Source organism: Quercus lobata, chromosome 10 (assembly GCF_001633185.2).
Source record: "Quercus lobata isolate SW786 chromosome 10, ValleyOak3.0 Primary Assembly, whole genome shotgun sequence".
Lineage (NCBI taxonomy): Eukaryota > Viridiplantae > Streptophyta > Magnoliopsida > Fagales > Fagaceae > Quercus > Quercus lobata.
In genome coordinates, this window is record NC_044913.1 from 65,169,900 (window position 1) to 65,194,952 (window position 25,053).

The window sequence follows — 25,053 nt, forward strand, 5'->3', positions numbered from 1 at the left end:
GAAATTTTGCAGACAATGGAACTTAATTGAAAGGTACTTAGAGGAATGCAACAATTTAACTATATACTAATAATCTAATGACGCTCTCTGTGTCATCTTATCTCACACACATACCCATGAGGGAGTGCCTATTCTAGTCATTATATATATCCCAATACTGGTCCTATCCTAGCCCAAACTAAAGGTCCTGTTCGTTGATTTCTTGTCTCACACTTTCTTTAAACCTACAAGTACATCTTCCCTTTCCTTCTACACACACAAACATCATTCATCCTTCAGTCTCACCGAAAGTAACCAGAAATCCTCCACCTTTCCACCTTCGGTTTCAACTCACTCATTCAAAGCAAGTTTGCTTGAGTTTTATTCAGCCTAGGGAGAGACTTATTATAGGGTGTGAAAAAGAAAAGATAATGGGACAAGCAGAGAGTAGTACCGAGGATTATGACAAACAACAACAGCAGCATCAGCAAAAGCAGTTGATTCCAGGTCTGCCTGATGAGATAGCCATGGATTGTTTAGTGAGAGTGCCCCACCAATTTCATTCCAACATGAAATTAGTGTGCAGGAGTTGGAGAACCTTAATCACGCATCCTTCCTTCTACAAAGAAAGACGCAGATCTGGCACAGCAGAGCAAATGGTGTGCCTTATTCAACCTCTTCCAATTCCAATTCCATCACCACCACAAAATGAGACAGAATCATCCAAGAAGACCCCAAGTCCACCTCAATATGGCTTGAGCATCTACAACGCCTCACACCAGACTTGGCATCGGATAATGGGACCCAATGCAAACACCGGACATATCCCCATGTTCTGTCAGTGTGTGCCACTTCCAGCATTTGGGAAGCTCATGCTCTTAGGTGGTTGGGACCCCAAGAGCTTGGAACCAGTGACTGATGTGTATGTCCTGGACTTCATTGGTGGTTTCAAGTGGAAACGTGCAGCGTCCATGTCAGCGGCGCGCTCTTTCTTCGCATGTGGAGTCGTAGGAGATTCAATGGTTTATGTGGCAGGGGGACATGACAATCAGAAGAATGCGCTGCAATCAGCAGAAGTGTATGATGTAAACGCAGATGAGTGGAGGGTGTTGCCACCTATGGCAGAGGAGAGGGACGAGTGTCAAGGGCTCACCTGGGAAGGTGATTCCAGGTTCTGGGTGCTCAGTGGGTACAGCACTGAAGCCCAAGGACTATTTAGATCTGATGCCGAATGTTATGATCCCAAGACAGGATCTTGGTCCATAATTGAAGGGGTTTGGCCCTTTCCAAATGTTAGTGCTAGAGGCCTCACCACCACAATCACCATCAGCAACCAAAACCAACTGTGGTGCTTCTTGGGAGGACAGCAATTTAAGCAATCTAGGGACAACAATGAGATCCTGTGGAATGTGCTCAAGTCCGTTCAGCTTCCTGATGACATAAATGTAACATCACTATGTGTCACAGCTATTGGACAGGGTCAAAATCAATGTTGTATCAATAATCATCCTCAGCAGCAGCAGCGGATTTTCGTAATGAGTAGTAGTGGTGGCAGAGGAGTATTGTCATCATCAAATTGCGGAGAATGTGAATGTGAAGGGAAGGGGGCATATATGTTAGAGAGGGAGATCAAAAGTAAAGGTGGTAGCATCTACAAATGGAATCATGTCCACACTCCTGTTGCATTTGCTAGCTTCCCATATTCGGCTTCATACATTTTTATCTGAAAACTAATAGATTTACAACTGCCATCAGTCTTTTAACTCGTGAACTTTTCAGTTCTTGTTCTTTGGGCTTCTTTTGGTACTTGCTTCTTGTAGTTATGTGGACTTGGTTTAGTTTTAGTTTATCAATTCGATCATAACTTCCGGAATTTATGAGAAGAGAATTAGTCATAGAGATTAAAAGTTGATCTAAGAGTGCTTTTAAAATTCAGTCTAAAATGCTCTAGCTTGAGTTTCTAGTGCCTGTAGTGAAGTAATTGTAGTATTAGCTGCATTTTCAATAGTAGCAGTACTGTCTCGTCTTATTTGTGTGTTTTGTACTTTATATAGTTCAAAAGGCAAATAGTAGTAGTATGAATCAAGAATTGCTGGAAAGGATTCGTTTATCGAACGTGAAATTTCAATTTATCGACTCACACTGGAATGTGCACCAAAGAACGCATTGGACATTGATCACTTTTTCATTATAATCGGCCTAACAATTTCATATTTTTGGTTCAGATCTGTGCAATGTATGAATTTATTTACATTTTAGTGATCATAATGGAAAAAGAGTGTGTATTTGATGTTGTTGCTGTTGAATGTTTATAAGGTGTTTGTTGTTAATACTGAACCAAGACTTCACTTTGGAGCTCAATGTAATGTTAGTGTAGGATCTAGTGGTGGTGGTCTGGAGAGCTTGGGATTGGTTTTGGGTTTGATGGGTGCTTTATTTGGATGCAAAAGGGTGTGATCTGTGTGGCTTAGTTGTTGTAATTACGTGGTGATGGTGGGGGGTGGGGGATCAGATTGGCTGTGTTATGCTTATTTGACTATGAAATTTTAGCCAGTTTTGGGGTTTTGCTCAATGTAGGATGTCGTGGCAGCTATTAGGAGAGTTTTGGATTGGTTTTGGAAATGCTGGGTGGTTGGTTGAGCTCTAAAATCTGTGATCTGTGTGATTAGTGGTAGTAATTACATGGTGGGGCTCAGATTGGCTGTGTTAGGATTATTTAACTATGAAACGTTATCCAGTTTGGGGTTTTGAACTTTTGATCAATGTAGGACTTTGTGACAGTTGGTAGGAGACTTTGGAATTGGTTTTGGACATGATGGGGGTTGTTTTAACTCTAAATTGTGTGATCTATGTTGAATAGTTGTAGTATTTAAATGATGGGAATCACATTGGCTGTGTTAGGCATATCCGGAATAAATCTCTCAATATCTTCAAAACAAAGACTATTTCTCTCCCTCCAAAGACACCATATTAAGCCATGAGGAATGATGGACCATATATAATTATTTCAATGACGACCAAAGCTGCCTTGCCAACAGCCTAACAGCCCCAAAACAGTATGTGGCATAACCCAAGATACTCCAAATAAACCCAAAACCATAGACCATAGATCCATAGCAACGGGACAATGGAGAAAGAGACGGTCAACCGATTCACCATTACTCTTGCACATGTAGCACCAATCCAAAATCCATACCTTCCTTTTTCGCAAATTATCAATTGTCAAGCATTTCCTTAAGGCAGCAAACCATACAAAGAAAGCTACTCTAGATGGAATCTTCTGCTTCCAAATACTTCTCTAAGGAAAATTGAAGATAGTAGGACCAGCTGAAATTCTATACTAATCTTTCACCAAGAACCCCTTAGCTTTGCTAAGAATCCAACACATCTTATTCTCACCAAACCCCCTTATAGAAGAACCATATATGGTTTCCATGAAACTTGACAAAGCACTAATTCCCGAACATGCACACCTCTAAAGAAACTCACATTCCAAAAAAGGACACCATTGGGGGATTTCATAAGCTCAGCCACTCTAGCCTCCTTATTCCTGTAAAATCTGAACAGCTCAAGGTAGCTAACTGCAAGAGATGTCTCTCCACACCAACAGTCTTGCCAAAACTTCACCCTAGACCCATCACCAATATCATACAAAATATGGCGAGAGAAAGAAGGCCAACTCTAACTGATACTCTTCCATAAACCAACACCGTAAGGACCCTTAACAGATCTGGTACACCATCCCCCCACAGACAACCATATTTCAACTCTATTACTTGTCTCCAAAGGGCATCCTTCTCAATTCCAAACCTCCATAACCACTTCCCAAGAAGAGCTATATTGAAAAGACTTATCTTCCTTATCCCTAATCCACTCGAAGAAATAGAAGCGCATACAGTAGCCCATTTAACCAAATGCATTTTAGGTTCATCACCAAAACCACCCCATAAGAAATTCAGTTGAAGCTTCTTAATACGGTTAGCCACACTGGCAAGTATAGGAAATAGAGAAAGGAAGTAAGTGGGTAAATTAGAAAGGGTGCTTTTGATTAGAGTGACTCTACCTCCCTTTGATAGATACAAGCGTTTCCAACCCGCCAATTTCCTTTCCATTTTCTCCAGAATCGGATTCCATATAGACTTATCCTTGAAATTAGCACCTAAAGGAAGACCCAGATATTTCATTGGCAGAGAGCCCAGCTTGCAACCAAGGACATTTAGCAATAAATCAATATTAAGCACTACTCTAACCGGAACCAATTAAGACTTGCCTAGATTAATCTTAAGCCCCAACACCGCCTCAAACCAAATAAGAATCATACGGAGAATCAAAATCTGGTCTAGATCAGCATCACAAAAAATAAGAGTGTCATCTGCAAAAAGGAGATGAGACACTGCCAAGGATCTACCCTCCGAGTTACCCACACTAAATCCTGACAAGCGGCCTTCAAGAACTGCTTTATCCAACATTCTTCCCAAAGCTTCCATCACCAACACAAACAACAAAGGCGACAACAGGTCACCTTGTCTCAAACCTCTGGAGATACCAAAAAACCCACAAGGAGAGCCATTAATCAAGATAGAGAAGCGGACAGTAGATAGGCAAAAGAAAATCCATTGTCTCCACTTGGCTGAGAACCCACTTCTTTCTAACATATGCAAAAGAAAACTCCAATTTACATGGTCAAAAGCTTTCTCAACATCCAGTTTACAAATCAACCCCGACACCCCAGACTTCAATCTATTATCAAGACATTCATTAGCGATAAGAACAGGGTCAAGGATCTGTCTATCCCTCACAAAAGCATTTTGAGATGCTGAGATTATAACTCCCATAACCATGCGAAGACAGTTAGCCAAGACTTTAGCAATAATTTTATAAACCCCCCTAACAAGACTAATGGGCCAGAAATCCCTAATCTCACTTGCTGCATGTTTTTTAGGGATGAGAGTAATAAAAGTAGCATTTAAGATTTTCTCAAATTGACCTTTACCAAAAAAGTGGTGAAATACAGCCGTAAGATCAGGCTTGACAATCCCCCAGCAAGTTTGGAAAAAAGCCATAGGGAAGCCATCTAGACTAGGAGATTTATCACCATGAAAACTCTGAAAAATATCAAAGATTTCTACCTCTTCAAAAGGTCTCTCTAACTAGTCTGCATTAACACCGAATATCATTAGAAAAACTAACACATCTGGAAAAGGCCGAACAACTTGGTGCTCAAAATACAAATTCATGAAGAAATGGGTAATGTAGTCTGCAATCAAAATCTGGTTAGAAGAAAAGGTACCATTAACCATTAGGCTTTCAATAACATTATTTTTTATGTTAGAATTAGCCATTCTATGAAAGAATTTGGTATTGGCTTCCCCTTCCTTCAAATGCAACACTCTAGACTTTTGTCTCCAACTAACTTCTCCTCAGCTGTTAATTTATGGGTCTCCTCTTTAGCATCTAAAACATTCAACTTGCTCCAAAGGTCCTACTTCTTAAACGTTACATTGCCAAACTCTGTCTTATTCCACTTTTTTAAATCCAACTTCAAGGCAGCCAACTTCTTAGCTAGAATAAAACTAGGGGTTCCTTGGAACAAATAGGAAGCCCACCACGTCTTCACTTTATCTACAAAATTATCTACCCTCAACCACATATTTTCAAAACGAAAAGAAATTCTGCCTCTACGTTGACTCCCACCCTCCAACAAAATAGGAAAATGGTCAAAAAGTACTCTAGACATCCTTTTTTGTGTAAACTGAGTGAAGTGGTCTGCCAAAAACGAGGAGAAAAGAAATCGATCTAAACGAGAAGCTGAAGAAGAGTTGGACCAGGTGTAAAGGCCCCCTGCCATGGGAATATCCATCAACCTAGTTGTCCCACATCAATAAAATACCTCCAAAAGCACCATCAGAACCCAGGTATAGCCAATCTACGTATGGACAACTCCATATGCTCCGCACAATACCTCTAGTAATCCATTCTAGTTTGGTCTCCTGCAAACACACAATATCAGCCTTCCAAGAACACAACAAATTACGAACCTGAAGCCTCTTATCTACTTCATTCAACCCTCTTCCAAGAAAGTAACTTCAAATTTATTGAGCCACAGAGAGAACCCAAACCCTATTAGAACCACTACGCCTAGCAAAGGTAGAGCCATAATTAATAGAACTGAACAACCCCTTCAGCTCTCTTAAACCTTTCACCCCTGGGATTTTAAAGCTACGTGTTATCTTGTTCACCTCAGCCCTCCACTTTAATTCAACTTCAACAGCCAATAAAAATTTTGTTGCTTGATTTTCCAAACCCTTTAGGGACATGCCAAGGAAACTATCGAAATTATTGAATCTCCTTTGAAACCACTCTGAGTAAGGTAATTGCCTCTCTGAATTATCCACACCCATAAACCTCTCCTCATCCATAATAGACAGATTTGCCAAAGCCGAAGGGAGAGAAGAAGCAAGTGGTTCAACAACTAGAGGCTGATAAGCATCCTCCAAATAGGAATCTGAAATCCAGTCCTCCACCAGCACTTCTTCCTCTACGATAAAAGCCATTGACTGTAAAATGTGCTCCCCCCTAGATCGAGGGTTTTACACGGACTCGCCACTTATTTAATTTAAAAGGAAAAACAAGAAAACCTTTGATGAAAAATGCTTCTGTTGTATTAATGTGTATGACAATTTACATCAAATTTTGTAACAAAAATTTACAATGCTTTTTTGTCCTAGATATAATCTAAGAAAAGTAAATTACATTGCTTAATTTCCTAGTTACATTCTAAAAAAAATGTAAAATTGTATAGACAAGAGTATAGTCTAGAACTCTTGATCTTGGTTCGGAGGCTAATTTACGAGATAGGAAGGGATTAAGCACCCATCTCGCTCAGTAAAACCGATCTCCTAGGTTAAGGTGGCCAATGTCATGTCATGTCAAACAAATACAAAGAATATGTCATATAAACATGTGATTTGCACCTTTAAGCATATTTGATCATCCAAGCAATTATGAAGAGAAGTAAAGGAAAAACCCTAGACATGTTTATCTAGACAAAATCAACATACTTTGACATGTTTGTTCAAGCATTTTTAAAAAGTAAAATAATTACCTAGACATGTTCATCTAAGTATTCAAGAGAAATTTGTGCTTTAACCTAGAAGTGTTCATCTAAGCATTCAAAAGAAAATTGTGTATTAGCCTAGAAATGTTCATCTAAGCATTCAAGAGAAAATTGTGTATTACCGAGAAATGTTCATCTAAGCATGTAACTACCCATTTGCGAATTGTTTAGCTTTTGAAAGAACAAAGGGCCTAAAGATTTGTGTGGGCTCAACACTTCCCCGGCCCACTTCCCGTATGTTTGAGTGCTTAACTACCCACTTACCATTCAGCCCACACTCCAAACACAAAGAAAATTCTAGCGATAAAGGAGTATTAGTGCCGTTACAAGCATTGGTGTTAATCTCAAGTATGATGTCAACACCAGGTACCATACTTTCCTTCCCAACACCCTATCCCATGAATCCTGGTACTGACTGCTCAGGCAATCCTGGTACTGATTGCTCAGGCAAGGTAAGTTTGAATTTTGAATACTGGGCATTAAATGCTTTCCTTTTTTTGCTTCCACCATTGTCTTTTCAATCACCATCCACTGTTGTCAACAAAAAGGATTTTTGTTGCTTAAACTGTTGCCCTGTCAAGTTCAAAACAGATTGAGATGGTGGTTTGACGGTAAGTGAGTCTGGAGCAATAGCCTTGCATAGATGAAATCCAAATCCTCTCCATCCATTACCCAGCTTCCCTTCCAGCACAATGATGGAACCCTTCCAACGCCCATGAAGAAGTTTAGAGATCATAAGAAAGCTTCCGTGCGCATTGGAACCCAATTGCAAAATAAAAACCTTACTACCATCCCTAAAGGTTCGTGCAAAGTTTCCAGGAGGTATATTAGACATGAGATCCTCCACATAAGTTAGCAAACTTTTAGCACTTTCTTTACCCATGAAAACTGATTGGAGAGAATCCTTGAATCTTTCATATATACGTAGCATATAATAAGTACCACCCTCCTCAATCGAAAATTCAAAGGTTTTGGACTCAATGAAAAAGAAAATGGAACCTCCCATGATAACGTGAATGATCAGTGATAAATTGAAAGCCAAAAACTGAATAACAAAAGATAAAATAGAAACTGAGTTTAGGCTTTATAGCAGTAGTGCCCGAAAAAACCTAAGAATCTCATCAACATTGAGTATGATCCCTTTCAACAATGTTTGTGATGTAAACTCAACTAAATGGTGGTCCCAATGTGTGGTCTATATTCAATAGCAGTAGTTACTAAATGGAGGAGGATCACATTGGTCATGTTAGGCTTATTTGACTATGGAAAGTTACTATGAAATTTAATATAATAGCCTTCATTTATTTCTCTTTTCTAGTTATAAGTCAAGTAGCAATAGGTGGTGGAAGTTCAAGCTCAAGCAAAGGTATCTCAATTAGTGTTGATGACTAATCACTAGCCGGGTAAGTTTCTACCCTTACTGTTATTTCTATTGAGTTTGGTTCTGCCCTATCTATTGTTTTTGGTTATTACTATTATGTATTTTTTGGTCTTGTCCTTATATTTCTGTTGTTAAATATCTTTTTGCCTATTTTCTTGTAGGAGGAAGGACACATTTTGTATAGGAGGCAGATTTTTGGATACATTTTAGAAGCTCTTTTGGACATATTGCTTTTCTGACTTATAATTTATAAATCAACTCTTGCTTATTAAGAAAGAAAACTTAATAGTTTATAGGTTTTCTTTTTTATAAGTCATAGACTTAACTATAGAGAATAGAGTAGTTGCTCTTTAATGCTTTAGATAAACTATTTTTTGGAAATACTTAGGTATTTCATAATTGTAACTAATTATAATTAGCTACTGCCTTGGTAGTTTACTGCCTTACTCACTTGCATTAACTGTCTTTCTGCCTTCTCTAACTCTATGAAAATATTGCAAGATGCTCTTATTATCTATTGTTGCCATACTTGTGGTGTGGTTGTGATTGATTTATATATTGGAATTTGTTTGCTAGCTTGTGTTACATGTATGGAATGGTTGGCACAACTTGGCAAGTTTAATAGGTTGAGATGGGCTTTTATGCCTATTAGACTTTCTTGATTTGTTTTTGGATTTTTAAGGTACTGCCCAAGTCTTAAGCCTAAGACATTTTGGAAAATATTTCTTTCTTGTGTTGTATTGTGTGGTTTTAACAAGTGGTTAAAAAGTGATATTATGTGTGTCTTATGTGCTTGCTAATTTAGCCCAAGTTTTTACGTGTTATTTACTGTATTTGTTGTCATTATATGTGAGCTAGAAACATTAAATTTGGACTGATAAGGCTTGGAGGCCCAAAAGATTCAAAGTTGTGTAGTGGCATACAAGCTGAGCTTGAAGGCTAGTTTGAAATAAATGATGTAAAAAGAGGCCCATATGATATATATACATTGTTTAAAAATATATAAATCTTTGTTACAAGTAAGCCCATTAATTTGAGCCCAAAAGGCCTGTCAAAAATAGGTTTTAAAAAAATTCATGCAAATTCACAAAATTGGCCCAATTCAAAGCCTAAACCCGCCTAACTGATGAACCCAATCCATTCAACCGATGACTCCAACCGCCGGTTTGACTTGTATATTCGGTTGAGTACGGGTCACATTTTTGATAACTCGACCCAGTCGGGTCGAGCTCAAACCCGACCCGACCTGTAGACAGACCTAGTAAAGTATGCCTGTCAATAGTTAAACTTTATTTTGCATGAGCTTTCAATAGAATGCTCTGAAGTCTGATCTGTGTGCAAGAAATACAAGAAATAACCTTTTGACCCTTAAGTCCTAATCTAATTCATATTAACACCAGGATAACCAATAAATTGTTCGTTGGGAGATAAAATATAAAGAATATAAATATAAACTCACTATTATATCACATTTTCAATTCTCCAAACTAGTGCATGTTCAAATTTTCACAAACTTCCTAACAAATTTTAGTTTTTGAAACCCATTTTACCAACAATCAAAGCCACTAGAGGAAATTACATAATTTAAAAGAATTAGCACTAACTCTCCCTTACCTAGCTTCGGGTTCTTGAATAACTGAGCTAGAAATCAACCTAGCTTGAAGATTTGAAGGAATTGATGAGATGGATTGAAGGGATTTAACCCTTTGATGTTCCTAACCGTGAGAGAGAGGAAGGGATTTAATCATGTTACTATATCTATTTTAAAGCATAATGAATAGCTGCTATATATAAATTTTACAGATATTCTTAGCTGTTTCAACTCAGGGGTTGGCTAAATATAAAGGTAATTTATCCTAAAACTTATCCTTTTAACTTATCTACTTTGTTGCTAGTCCAATTGATGGAATCATTTGTCTAAAAGAGTCTTGAGTCTAGGATTTCTAAATTTTTTCCCCCTACTAATGCTTTGTTTTATTTTTTAATATAACTAGTCGGAAACTCGTGCAACGCACGGGAACTTACCTATTTATAATAGACTAAAATAATTTTATAAAATTTTAAATTGATTATGAAACTATACTATTGCGTGAATTGCTCCTATCTTTTTGAGTTACAATTTGATGAATAAGCCAAATTTAGATATTGAAAAAAAAATAACTAAAAAGTTCTGAAGTTAAAACGTTCAAAAGGGGAAAAAAAAAATTGCAAATATTGAACCCAAAAATTTAGATGGTCAAACTTTTAAAAGACAATAAAATTAAAAATCAAAACATTCAGAACCTACAAATTATATAAAAAAAAAAAAAAAAAAATCATTATTGCGAGACAATTTCAGTAAGGATGGAAAGCTTTTCTAAGTTTTTTTTTTTTCCAATTCTTCCTAATTGATGAAAAATTTGGTTCAAACATTGTCGAACACTTTGAAGGTGCAAATAATATAGGCTTCCAACATAATCTTTAATTAATAAACAAAGAAGCATGACACCATAAGAGAAAATATAAGATAACATATAGTGCATATACCTTACTCCACAACTATGAGAAAATATCCACACAAAAGGAATTAAAAACTTGTACATACGCCTTCATAAGGTAAAGCTTAAGATTATATAATCTAAAATAGTATAGAATATAGCATCTTTGAACCACACAAAAAGTTAGCAAATTTACTACAATACTTGTAATTATACTATATATTGTTAAGTACTACTCCATACAAAACAAAAGCAAAAAAAAAACTAATTCACAAAAAATAGAAAAAGCAATAGTAAGCGTACCAAAGAAATTGAAGCTTAGAGTTTTCTCTCTTAATGGAGACGGACAGAGGAGATTGTTTTAGGGTTTTCAAAGATTTTGTCTCTTATATATATATATATATATATATATATATATATATATATAAAAGAGACTCCTGTTAAGACTCTCTCACTATTTAGTTTTAAAAATTAAATTTTTTTTAAATTAAAATGATGATGTGGAAAATTATGAGAATTTCAAAGGTTTCGGTTTTATATAAATATATAGATTTGATAATTGAACTTTGCTAAAAAATACGAGAAAATATTTATTGTGTTATAAAACTTTTGGCAACTAATATTAATAGAGAGCTGTAATGTTCTTTACAACTGATGTTATAAGAGAGAATGGGAAAATTAAGTGTTGTGAAATATGAATATAATATTTGTTAAAATATTTTCTCAAAAGTCTTAAATCAATGTAACTTTTTATTATAAAATATGTTGCTACATATTTATTATTATTTATTATAAAAAAAAAAACTTTTTATTTATTAATGTTATGGAGCGTAAACTGAAAGAAGACGGGTCGGGTGGGTTAGTCGCAAAAGGAGATGGGAAAATGGGCGAAAAAGAAGCGGCCGCGCCTAACCTTAGCCTTAGCCTTAGCCTTAGGTTATGTATCGATGGATTGGGTTGGTCCAGTTGCAAAGTCACGTTCTGTTGTCTTGTCGTGGTTTTGGTTTTAGTTTTAGTTCTAGTTTTAGTTAAACCTTTCGTTTTTCTGGCTCACTGTCTCTACTGCGTCTAACTCTCTGCCAGATCTCATTTTCATTCATTCTTCCCTCCCGGTAACCATTTCTTCTTCTTCTTCTTCTTCTTATGCTATGCTACTTTCTTTGTTCACTTGCTTAAAAACCTACTTTCTGTGGTTTCATATTTCCCAAACCACCACTCTCACAAACAAACTGAATCTTTTTTTCTTTAATAATTGCTTCATTTCGTTCGCGTTTTAATTTCTTCTCTGAAATTAGGTATTATTATCCGTGCTCTGCTCTTACTCTTATCTTCTTAATTTCCCAAATTTCATACATGCAACTTGTTTCTTTCAGTTATTACCAAATTCCAACATCCCACAAATTTCAAATGTTTTTCTTTTCTTTTCTTTTCTTTTTTTATGAAACCTTACGAGATTCAAATCTTTTCAACTTTTCATTATACATTTCTGAGTCTTGACATCTTCCATTCATTTTTCTTTATACTATAGCCACTACTATGTTATTGTAATGTGAATAATTTCATAATACACCTACTCCTAAATTTAATATGCACAAGTTTTCTTCAATTTTTGTTCTTTTTCCAACTTCTTATTCACCTCAACTTGTTACTTTGCTTTATTGTACCCTACCCAAACCACAAACTTAATTATTTCTTACCTATGTTTTACTGAATTCTCTGTAAGTCTGTAGCCTGTATTTTTTTTGAACGGTAAGCTATTGATTTTTCATTTTCTAATGTTATATACTTTTCTTGATTCGTAGGTTACAGTCGCACTCAGTTTGATTCGAGCTAGAGCTTTATTTTGCTTTGAGATATTGACTTCCCTACTCAATTGTGCGGAGGCCTTTATTTCTCAATATTTTATGCGGTGACTCTACTTGAGTTAAGGCCATGCCTGCTACAAAGAAGGTTGTTTAATCTTTTCTTATACATACTTTGTTGGAATTGAACTTATGTATACTCTGTAATTCTTTATTATATCTTGGATATATGTATATATGTGATAAAGACGGTTTCATTTTCTTTCCTTGCTTGGCAGTAGGAAGTAGGAACTTGATTTTCATGAATTGCATACACTACAAGTGTGTGTGTGACTCTCTTTGCTATTTCAACTCAACTACACTCCTCCAAAACCACAATGTGATTGCCAAAGCTGTGAAACTGCTTTTTTTTTTTTAATTGTTCAGTTCCCTTCTTGAAATATTGTTACCATAGGATTCACCAAACAATGTATAATTGAAGTTCACTTTAGGAGCCTATAGTTTTTTTTTGCCACAGTGTTTATCAGATCAGATAACTAGAGTTTTTATTTATTTTTAAAATTATGGTTGATTGTGCGTTAGGCTAGCTCATTTACTTAAAGGTGAATTAAGCCACCTTATTGCCTAAAGTTACTTTTTCTCTCACATGTCAACAAATAAGCTGGCAAAACGCACATGTTTGCCTAAATTCTTTTGGTTGGCTCTCTTGTTTATGATATTTTCAAGAAATGATTGTTCTATTGGTTTAAGTCAAATCTGTTTTCAGGCTACCGTATTGTGTATAATGCTAATCAAATTATTGTGATTACTGCTCTTGCTTCTTGCTGTCTTGCATTTAATCAGACTCCTGAGCACAATCGTGTCGGGAATGTTTTTAACAACTTGCTGAAGCAGATTGGGAATCCTGTTGATTTCGAACTTCCAGATTGGTTTAATAAATGGAAGCCAATGCCATACACCTTTATAAGGCGAAGTATCCTTTTAAAATGCAGTTTCAGTTATGTAACCATATTATAGTTGTAAGATATTATGTGAAACTTATTTGAGCTTCTCATAGTAGGTTTGCTGCTGACCCTGATTAGTGGGATCAAGGCTTGATTGAGTTATAGCAAGTTTAGCATTGGTACAATTTTAGTCATTTTTATTGTCATATCTTTAAACCTTCATTTATTATCTCATATATCCCATTAATTAGACTTGTCTTACATTGATTTAGCTGATTTGAGTCTGTGGTATATTGGCTGACACATCAGTTTTTGATTTATAGTTTAATATACTCTGAAGTGTTTTGTTCTCTCTCCCCCTCCCTCTCTCAAAATCTTTCTATAGCTTCCTTTTGTTGATATTGACAAATTTAAGATATATATCTCACAAAGAGAATTAAAAGACGCCTTGAGGACGATGGAATATTCTGTTCCTGTAGCCCATCACCTGGATCTTCTGGCGTGTGTGGTAGAGATTGCCATTGTGGGTAAGGAATGTCTTTGGAATTATGGTTGCTTTACCTTGTATGTCTTGAAATAGGTCCGTTAACAATTTAAATTGGTCGCCTATCCCTTATCAAGTCACAGTATGCAACTTGCCCTTGGTTGAGTTAGAAACACTTTGATACTAATCCAAATCACTCTAGCAGTGCTATGGTGAATCAACCAAGAAAGCAAGTTCCATTGTAGTCAAAGGTGAGGCAAGGCGCCACTTAGGTGCCTTAAATGCTCTGAGGCGACTTAAAGGCTCTAAGGCAAGGCGCCTTTAGAGCCTAGGCGAGCAAGGCAACTGCCTTAAGCCATGAAAAAGGTGCTAAGGGCGAGAGTCTTGTTTATTTATTTATTTTAATAAATTTATTTATGGAAAAAGTTAATGGATGCCCTAAGGGCATTGGTTTAAGAAATAATTTTAGAAAACTTCTATGGGAAAAGAAAAAAAAAAAATATATTTGCAGCTTTTCATATTTCTGTTAAAAATTTCTTAAATTGGTTTATTAACAATTACCCTAAGGGCACCCATTAACATGACTCTTTATTTATTTATAGAGAAGGTTGTTGTAAAACCTAGTATTAGATTATTAATTTAAATTATCATGTTATAAAATCTATTGTTAGATAAATTAATTTACAAGAGTTTGCTGTAAAACTTATTGTTAGATTAATTAATTTATAGTAGAAGCTTGTTGTAAAGCCTATTGTTGGAATAACTAATAGAGCCTAAACTATGTTAATCCTATTTCGAAATCATTTGATAGACTTAATTTCTTAATGCAACACATTTAGAAACACTTCATCATCATATTTCAATACATTAGGTACATATGATTTAAGTTCTATATGTGTAATAAATATATTTAGAATTTGGCGCCTTGCTTTACTCAGGCTGGCGCCTTGCTGTCGCCTCACACCTTGGGCGATACAAGGCCTTGGCACCTTAAGGCTGCCTCTCACCTTTGACTACCTTGCCAAGTTCCCAATTAATGCATAAGCAAATTATTGTTAATGGATTTTACTCATTCACAGGGCATCCCATATTTATCAGTCATACATGTCCTTGACTCCACGTGTAATACAAATACATGTATGACTGCATAATTTGTTGCGTTTTTTTTATTCATTTTGGGCCAAGCAATAGGATTAGATCAAATTGGTGCATATATGAATGTAATTTTTTTAACTGAATATTAAGATTTTTAATCATATCAAAAGCTAATACCAGAAAAAGCTATTGTCCAACGTATTTGAATCAAATCACATCCATGATTTGTTCATTAACTCAAACAATGGTGTCTTGGGTTGTTAAAAAAATGTAATAGGAAAGTAATATTTTTCTTTGTCATCTTCGTTATACTCTTGTCTTACAAGTATTTTTAAACCATCTGGATTTGATTACCTGTTTCAAAAGGAGGTGGTTTCTGTAATGGGCAAAATGTGATTTGAAATTTACCTCAACTGTTGTTACATCTGACCACAAGATTCTCAATTAACAAAAAGGATTCCCGTGCATAATTTGACAGTTTATTCCTATAGGATGCTTCTGTCTAGCTGTTCTTCTGGCTGTAAATGTGGGAGTTCATGCCTCAACAAACCATTTCAGCACCGACCTGTGAAGAAGATGAAACTGGTGAAGGTATACTTCTCATTGAGGTTTTTATTTGAATTGACTTGCATCCTGTGCAGCAAGGTTTTTTTTTTTCATTCTTACCCTTATTTATTGTTAGATTTTATAATAAAATAAGAAAAATATTACAAAGATGGGGAATGGAGATACTGTAAAGGACAAAAGGAGGTACAAATGCTACAGTCTATGAGTAAAAACAACCAAGCATTAGAAATGGCATACTAATGTGATAGTTTATGCTGTATGTAGTCCCCCCCCACCCCAACCACCACAAATTTTCAACAAAGTTTAGCAACCAGCAGTTAGCAGATTTCGTTGAGAGTTCATGCCCCTTTCAATTGATTTTATATTTTGTTTTGGCATTCTCATCTCTTGTACATAGGATCACTTGAAATTTTTTTGTTGCAGCATGTACATGCACATAAAAATAACAATTTATTTTATGATGTTGCTTGCTTGCAGACTGAAAAATGTGGCTCTGGAATTGTGGCGGATGAAGATATCAAGCATGGAGAATTTGTAATAGAGTATGTGGGAGAAGGTGACCTCTTCAATCATTATTTATGCCATCTCTATCTGGCTTTTTGTATTGTTTTGGATGCTGATTAAATGATGCTGTTTAATGCAGTTATTGATGACAAGACATGTGAGGAAAGGCTTTGGAATATGAAACACCGTGGAGAGACAAACTTTTACTTGTGTGAAATTAATCGAGATATGGTAATTGATGCCACATACAAGGGAAACAAGTCAAGATATATAAACCATAGCTGTTGTCCCAATACCGAGATGCAGAAATGGTTATCCACTGATCCTTAATGCCAATTTTGTAGTTGTAATGTTTTTTATTTGTTCTTATATTTATTGTTTTGTTCCCTTTTTTTCAAGGATAATTGATGGGGAAACAAGAATTGGCATATTTGCAACTCGTGACATAAAAAAGGGCGAGCATCTGACCTATGATTATCAGTATGAGCCTTTGCATAACTCTTAGATGCGTCCTTTCACTTCAATACATATGCCATAAATTCATGTGATTTTGTGTTCTTGTACTAAAGTCTAACAAATTTAGCAGGTTTGTTCAATTTGGTGCAGATCAAGATTGCCATTGTGGTGCTGCTGGCTGCAGGCGGAAGCTGGGGGTTAGACCTACCAAGCCTAAGATGTCTTCGGATGCTGCATTAAAGCTAGTGGCATACCAGGTGGCTGTGTCATCTCCTAAACTGAAAGCAATTCTGTCTGGAGAAGATGTATGTATAGGTGGCTGTTTGATAATATGATATTGTCAAGATATGACTTAGAAACTTCAATCTCATTTTCCATTTTATCTCGTGTTTTTAGTTTGATCATTCCTAGAGCCTTTTAGCTCAACTGGCACCTCTTCGTGTTTCCAAGGGGGATGTCTAGGGTTCAAATCACCCCTCCCCCCATTGCTGTAAATGAGCCAAAAAAAAACAAAAAAAAACAATAATAATAATTGTCTTGCTTGTTGAGTGTGGCTATATCTCTCTACAAAGAGTATGCAAATATTTTTAACATCCTAAATACTAATCATGGAATTGGTGTTTGGGGAATGCTTAGGGTTGTATTTGAAACACCAAAATTTTTTATTCCTCCATGAAATTGACATTTAGGTTTGTGAGTATCTGGCTTAGTGTATGGATCAGGGATTTGGTTTAGTAACTTTAGTTATGATCAGTAAGAAGTAAAACAGTAAGTACAATTCCAAGTACTTAGTTTTAGGTTTTGATAATCCAGCATTTTTACAACTTAGCCATTAAAAAGCTCTCTCTCTCTCTCTCTCTCTCTCTCTCTCTCTCTGTATTTATTTATTTGGTTAGAAATTAGAATACAATGCATTTTGGTTTTATAAGTTTCTAGCAGCATCAATGGCTTATTAAGTTATTTTCTGTGTAATACATGCTTAAATTTGAATTTCTATCAAACATGGACTAATTATTGGGTTTTTGTTTGGAAAGGTTTATCAGAATGGAGGTTTACATGTAGGTAATGAATTTTTTCCTTCATATGTAGTTGTCTTCTAATATATCAACTGCATTTAAAATTGTAATGATTCCTATGATTGTTTTATTCAGAGCTCTTACTTGTTTATCATACTTTTTAACTTTCTCATTCAGGGAGTTCGCATGTTAGTGAGCAACAAAGAACATGCTCCCGTAATTGTATTGGTGAAGTTATCATGATAACTCGCCCCATGAACAAAAGGTATTTGCAGAATGTCTGCTCCTTTCCTAGTATTCTGCATTTTGCAAGTGTTGTTTTAATTACAATGTAAAGAAAACTAAATTTGAAAAACTGCAATAGCCATAATTCTTTTAGTACTTATTTATTTTAAGTGGTGTGCCTGGTATGCCTTTTCTCAGTTTCCCATTTCCCAACTGGAGCCTTTTACTACCCACCCATTCACTTGTGGGCACCTCTCTCTCAGCCTTGGTCATATAGGCTGGTTACACTTTTGCTAGAAAAATTTAGGCGAAAAACACATTTTAGTCCCTACATTTTCAGGCGATTCCCATTTTAGTCCCTAAATTTTATTTTTACCGCTTTTAGTCCCTATCCTGAAAAACAATTCCATTTTAGTCCCTGCCGTTACATCAGAAACGGCTATTGCAGACGTGGCAAACGGCAAAGTTAAATAATAATAAACTAATGTCCACGTGGCCTAAATTAATAATAAAAAATATTTTTAATGCCACGTCAGCATCTAAATTAAAAAAATTAACTTATTGATTTTAACTAAATAAAAAAAATTAAAAACAGAATTAAAAATTAAAAATCTTATGAATTGAGATCTAAGTGTGTCTTGAACAAGAACAACAAGAACACAAACCCAGATCCAAGAACACAAACCCAGAAATTATTAAAAAAAAAAAAAAAAACTAATCAAACCCAGAAATTCCGATCTCAAAGCCAGAAAGTACAACATTTGAAAATTGAAACGCTTCTAGTGGCACAAACCGCAGTATCAGTAAACTAAATCACTACTAGGATTTTATGTGAAGTTTCAAAAACAATCCTCATTACTTTCAAAAGCAAACTATCTAAATAAACAACACAACACAACACAAATAGAAAAATAGAAGCTTCCAACTGCGAACCAATAGAATAAAACTTACGATGCATAATATATGGTGGGTGCTGCCTTTTTCTTTTGATTCTTGTTGTTTGCTGCAGATTGAGTTGGGTCCAAATTTAAGAACTAAATTCTCACTCTCTTTAAAACCCTAGCACATTAAGGCTATAACTTTCAAAATCAATCTTGAAAATCGTTGCTGTACCTGAAGGTTCCACTTCTGGAACAAATCCACCACCGTGAGCGAGAGGATCGGTGAAAGCCTCGGGATTGGGCTTGGAGTGAGTGAGATTGGTGAACTGGTTCTTCAATTTACAGCTCTGCTACCAAGCGAGAGTGGAGCAGAGAAGCGAGAGCGATTTTCCGATACCGGTCGGGGACTCAAGGAGCGCGTGATAGTGGTTCTCTCTGGGCTCGATCTAGAGTCGAGATGACCCGACCCATGAACGCGAGCTGTGACCCGTACGGCTGGTACGGGAATTCGACTTGGATGCCTCCTTGAAGCACTGTACGAACCCATAGCCTCCATAGGTGAGATCAGCGAGGTGGGTAGGCGAGATCGGCGAGGTGGGCACGCGAGATCGGCGAGGTGGGCACTCGACTCCATAGCCTCCGACCCCATACCTCACCGATCTCGCCTGCCCAGCGCCGATCTCTCATCTCCCTTTCATTTTTTTCTTTCTTCCTCCACTCCTCACCGATCTCACTTGAGTTTTTTCTTTCTTTTGCCGATCTCGCCTGAGTTTTTCTTTTGTGGCTGTGGGTTGATTTTCTTGGCCTGGGTTGTTGTGGGTTTTAATGTTTTATTTTTGTGGTTGTGGTTGGCTTTGAGATCGGAATTTCTGGTTTGATTAGTTTTTTTTTTTTTTAATAATTTCTGGGTTTGTGTTCTTGGATCTGGGTTTGTGTTCTTGTTCAAGACACACTTAGATCTCAATTCATAAGATTTTTAATTTTTAATTCTGTTTTTAATTTTTTTTATTTAGTTAAAATCAATAAATTAATTTTTTTAATTTAGATGCTGACGTGGCATTAAAAAATATTTTTTATTATTAATTTAGGCCACGTGGACATTAGTTTATTATTATTTAACTTTGCCGTTTGCCACGTCTGCAATAGCCGTTTCTGATGTAACGGCAGGGACTAAAATGGAATTGTTTTTCAGGATAGGGACTAAAAGCGGTAAAAATAAAATTTAGGGACTAAAATAGGAATCGCCTGAAAATGTAGGGACTAAAATGTGTTTTTCGCCAAAAATTTATAATAATTTGGTCAATTATTGCTTGTGACTCCTTTTGTGCTGCTTATCGCCTATCAATGCATTACTGGACCAACCTAGTTGTAATAGAAGGATTCATTTGTGGCCAAATAGGCTACTTAGATGAACTCATCATATCCCAAGCAGATTGCATGATGCTTTCTTTCATCTGAAGTGAGATGAATTTCCGTCTGAATTTTCTGCAACTATTTAAGTGTAATCATAATATGTAGATAACTCATTTAGCTTTTATAATTGATTCATATAAATATTAGTTCATGGTTTCTTTTAAGTGATTCAGCAAAAGCCAGTGGTATTTAATAGGGTTTGTTTTTGTTAAAGTGGCTTGCCTTTCTATGCTTTTTTAATTTTGTGTTAGAACTTGGTCATTTGATAAAAGTTGAGATGCAATACCAGAGGTGTTATCTGTGATTGCAAATGGACTTTGAAGAATTATTCAATTCCTGATTTAGGTTTGTTTTTGTTAAATTTAGGTTGGAAGTTATTTATTTATTTTTTTAAATTATTATTATTACTAAAATTTGGCAATGATGCAATCTGTTAATATATTTGGTATAGTTGAGTTGACCTTAATGGATTAATCCCTCTGTTATACTCTTACTTCCCTGTTTACTAATTTATCTAATTTTTATGTTATTAAAATTGTCATTTGCTAGATTTTTTTTCCTTCAATTTTTGAGTTCTAACATACTGACATTTTATGTTATATTATAACTTAGTGTGCTAAAATTATTCCTTGCTTTATATGCTGCAGGTCCTTTGGTATTATTAAACGTTTTGATAAATTTTCCAGAAAACACTCAGTAAGGGATTTTCTCTGTTGGTTTCTGTTGATTTGACGAGTATGATGAGCCCATCTGAATAGATGTATGTTTTGGCAGATCATGTTTGAAGATGGTGCTATTGAATTTCTTGACATGACCAAAGAAGATTGGGAACTTGTAACATTGTGATTTAATTATGAGGTGAGTACAACTTTTGCTTAATATGGCTTATGTTTTTCATCCCTAGACTGTCATATAATGTTATCTGTATCTTTGAATTATATTTGCCAACTCTTTGAGCATTTGTATTAGCAAAACTGAGGGGGGGAAACTGAGATATTCCAAGAAAAAGTAATATTTGAAGGGGGATCACATGCTCACTCTTAGTGGGGATTTGGAGAAATGGTGAAAGCTTGTTTCTGGTCTGTGTTTTGAGTTTTGACCAAGGGTGTTACTTGAAGGCACTCAATGGGATTTGTCCAAATTGGTAAGGGTAACTTGTTAACCTCCAGTGGGGATTTGGGGAAATGGTGGAAGCTTGCTTGTTGTCTGCATTTTTATTTTGAGCAGGGTGATGGTCAAAGGCCCTGAAGTAGGCTTTGTCCATATTGGTAAAGGTAGCATATTTATTGTATAAAAAATTAAGTGCGTTTCAGGTGATAGTGAGGTTTTAACATTGAATTTAGGAGAGAGGGAGAGGGGGGGGGGGGTGTGTTGTTTTCAATTTTTTTTTTTTCTTTCTTTTCTTTCCACCGTTGTCTTTTTATCCTTAGATGTATGAATGATGATGATGGTTTATACTTATTATTAAAAAAATAAGAAAAAGAAAATAGACGGTCTATGCACTCTTGATAGCACATAATTTTGCTCTCTGTTACTTCTGTATTCAGAGAGCTCCACAATCTAGATGTTTGTACTTGCAAATTAAATATTGTTTTATGCTTCTAGTTGTATAGAATAAATGTTTTTCTCTTATAATGTCTGCATTGTCTTACTAGTTTAGCATGCGCAATTTTTGATGATTTTGCTTGTTATTTTTTGTTGTTTTTTCATGGTTGAAGGATTTTGTTGAAGTAAAGATACCACAGATGATAATAAGCATTTCTAACATGTTTCACTGTATGTGCATATTCCTTTTTCGGGCTTGGTTAATGGCTGTGAAATCAATACATAATTAGGTCAAACTCAGATATTTTTATTGTTTGAATTTCAGGTATCACTACTTCATTGACCCGTTGCCTCCTCCATTTCTCATGAAACAAAGATCCTTCTGTCCTGCACCTGACTCACAAGAATGTTATACCAAATGTAGGAACCCTAGCTGTGCTCTCACATAAATAAGGATTTGTCATTCCCTTCACAGGGTTCACAAGAATGCTGTACCAAATGTAATTTGTTCTTAATTCTTCTAATAAGGAGTTCATAAGCTGATTCCATTGAATATATATGATGCTTTTATTTTTTGGTGAAGGGGGGAATACTTGGCTGGTAAAGGCACCCCTCTGGATTAAGTGTAATGCTTGTGACACTACAAATTCCTATGAAGGTGGAGAACATACACGCCTTGGGGAATGCATAGTTATATCCAAGAAAATGAGATCTTGTGCTGGGCACTTGATTTCAAAGTCGACTTGGTTTGTATTCTGTGTCTGATAAATGTCATTTGGATTATATGTTCTTAGAATTAGATTGAGTACAAGTAGTCTCCATTTTTAGTTTTCAACCAATGTCTTGATGTTTCATTTGAATTTTGGCATAAGGAGCTTGTTCTTTAACAATTTGAGAGGCTTGATGCCCAATCAGGTAGTTGAAATTACCAACCATATTTTCCTGTTTCATCGACATCCAAGATTTATGAAATACAATATTTTTACGGGGCTGCTCCATATATAATAAAAGCATTGAATAAACAGATGGTTTGTAACTCATTATGCCTGGTTCATTGCATGTTTTATATTGGTATTCTCTCTCTAATCTCTTTGGATTATTATAATTTATAGGGTTGGTATGATTGTAGATATTTTTTGTTTCCCTTGCAGTCGCTGACCTATTTGTGTTTACAAATGAGTATAGAGATTGGGGATGGATGGGTGAATTTGATAAAAGTCATTGATGCGTGTGTAAAATACTTGTCATTGTGCGACGAGGATTTGGCGAGGAAATGGAGATGGAGATGGGTGGAAAGGAATGGAGCTTGGTGTGGTGGTCCCACCCACCAACCATACTTTAGGCCAACCATCCTGAATGTCCTGCTTTCTCTGATTTTTCAATTATGCGGGGTGCTGGTGAGAGAGAGAGAGAGAGAGTGGAGACTCGCTCGGTAGTAGGAAAGGATGGTGACCCTCGACCAATCAGGATTCAACCCTTAAAGCCTAACTGCGTCTTAACCGAGAATGATTTCTTTTTAGCTACAAAATAATAGGAATAAAAGCTAAATCCTTGTTTGAACCTCCCCTAATTTGGTCCATTTTGGATTTGGATTTGGGTTTGAGACTAGTAAGCCTTTTCTCTCATCACCAACCAAAAGACGTTGAAAGAAACGTATTATGTACAGGAAGAAAGCAACATTAAAAATTAAGGCTCGTGCTATTTTTTGTTTCTTTGCTATTTATAATTCTACACTTGTCTCCACGATGAAACCGGAGTGGTGTTCAAAATTGAAATGTTACTATAACTTATTCCTTTAAATTATATTAAAGAATATCATTGGATTGAATTTATTATTAAGGGTAAAAAAAAATTTTATACAATAATATTTCAACTCATGATTTCTTTTTTAATTTTTAATTATAAGGTCAATATATTAATTGGGTTTTTTGTGTAGATGAGCTCGAATTCCAAATTTCTTATTTGACGACATTAGACTTTATTAATTGAGCTAATTAAAACTTATTTAAAGGTAAAACTTAAGTAAAGTACTTTAGATGTAATATATTAGATTCTTCAATTAAATTTAAATATATAGTTAAATTGATATATATTTCTTTTGATAGAGTTAAATTGAATTTTATTTGGGAACTTAATGTATTGTAAATAAAATACCATACCTAAACTTTACCCATTATGTTTAGTTTTTAATTGGTGTTCAAGTATTTTTACACATAAGTGGTAATGTGAAATAGTAATATGATAGTCCAGTTGTTTAATGGATAATACAAATATTAATACAAAAGTGATGTATCATCAATAATAGAAAAAAAAATTAAACATTCACTTATAACTTACTATAATTTTAAAGTGGCACAAATCAATAATTACTACGTTAGTTGGTAAGGGGTTTTTTTTTTTTTTTTTTTTTTTTTTTTAATAGTAAATTTGACAATAGTTTTACTCACATTCTGATTAATATTATGATTCTAACTTCTGAGCAAAAAGATTGATCTAAATGAGGACCATTCATGATTTTTTTTTTAAAAAAAAAGAGGATTAAAGAAAAAAGATTTATTATATTCTATTTTGAAGGGGGTGAGTGGGTAACCAGAGCTTCATTAAGATTTGAGCTGAAGTGTCTATTTGGCAAAGATTATTTTTGTCAACTCATTTTACTATTTAGCTTATTTTTGCTACTATTCATGAGTTTCGTTACACTTTTTGGTACTATTTATGAATCTCATTGTACTATTTCAGCTTACATTTACTTTTATTTATAATATTTTTAGAAAAAAATATCAATTTTAGCAAAATAAGCGAATTCTAAACGGACATAAAGTTGATCGAACTTGTCCTAATAGGTAGTGTAAAATGTGAAGAAAATGTGGGTTGGGAATTTGGTCAAGTACGTGAAGAAACAAACATTTTTCAAATGAATTGACATGCAATTTGTTATGGTATGATCAATGATGCAGCCTGGCCCTGTAGTCATGTGCGTGTCTCTCTCTCCCAAGAGAAGAAAAAAAAAAAAAAAAAGCAATTTGATTTTAGGTGAGGGAAGTGGGGTGGGATAAGGTGTTGCGCGAACACATGATAAGTATGATAGATCTGCCGTCAACGTGATGATTGATGATATATACACATGAGATAAATCATAAAATGCTGTCATTTCCTCGGCTCCTCGA

The 25,053-nt window shown here is 35.4% G+C and overlaps 2 protein-coding genes across 6 annotated transcripts; both read left to right on the forward strand.

Annotated features, from left to right (window-relative positions):
- LOC115965728 (F-box/kelch-repeat protein At2g44130) lies at nucleotides 1–2,119 on the forward strand. Its single transcript, XM_031085025.1, has one exon. It carries the CDS (start codon nucleotides 411–413, stop codon nucleotides 1,704–1,706), a length of 1,296 nt encoding a protein of 431 aa, XP_030940885.1. The 5' UTR covers nucleotides 1–410; the 3' UTR covers nucleotides 1,707–2,119.
- Nucleotides 2,120–11,843: 9,724 nt separating this feature from the next.
- Nucleotides 11,844–22,776, forward strand: LOC115963866 (histone-lysine N-methyltransferase ASHH3-like). 5 transcript variants are annotated; one of them, XR_004085931.1, is made up of 15 exons: nucleotides 11,845–12,066; nucleotides 12,757–12,904; nucleotides 13,600–13,729; nucleotides 14,116–14,227; nucleotides 15,771–15,870; nucleotides 16,324–16,402; nucleotides 16,490–16,661; nucleotides 16,750–16,830; nucleotides 16,937–17,111; nucleotides 17,841–17,868; nucleotides 18,000–18,087; nucleotides 20,989–21,037; nucleotides 21,116–21,199; nucleotides 22,060–22,117; nucleotides 22,212–22,776. XR_004085931.1 is itself a non-coding variant. In XM_031083085.1 (14 exons), the coding sequence occupies exons 2-13, from the start codon at nucleotides 12,887–12,889 to the stop codon at nucleotides 21,185–21,187; spliced, it is 1,056 nt and encodes a 351-aa protein (XP_030938945.1). In that variant the 5' UTR covers nucleotides 11,844–12,066; nucleotides 12,757–12,886; the 3' UTR covers nucleotides 21,188–21,199; nucleotides 22,212–22,776. The 5 variants fall into 5 exon arrangements, 4 of the variants coding, with proteins under 4 accessions (XP_030938945.1, XP_030938946.1, XP_030938944.1 ...); XM_031083085.1 differs by lacking the exon at nucleotides 22,060–22,117 and having other exon boundaries at nucleotides 11,844–12,066; nucleotides 16,937–17,063; XM_031083086.1 differs by lacking the exon at nucleotides 22,060–22,117 and having other exon boundaries at nucleotides 11,894–12,066; nucleotides 13,651–13,729; nucleotides 22,212–22,746.
- The last annotated feature ends 2,277 nt before the right edge of the window (nucleotides 22,777–25,053 follow it).

Bases quoted from the DNA above. Each gene is read 5' to 3' on its own strand.
- LOC115965728 (XM_031085025.1), top strand. From the start codon at position 411: ATGGGACAAGCAGAGAGTAGTACCGAGGATTATGACAAACAACAACAG.
- LOC115963866 (XM_031083084.1), top strand. The intron at 17,869-17,999 runs GTAATGAATTTT...TTTCTCATTCAG, and splicing joins GAATGGAGGTTTACATGTAG to GGAGTTCGCATGTTAGTGAG. The intron at 21,038-21,115 runs GTAAGGGATTTT...ATGTTTTGGCAG, and splicing joins AATTTTCCAGAAAACACTCA to ATCATGTTTGAAGATGGTGC.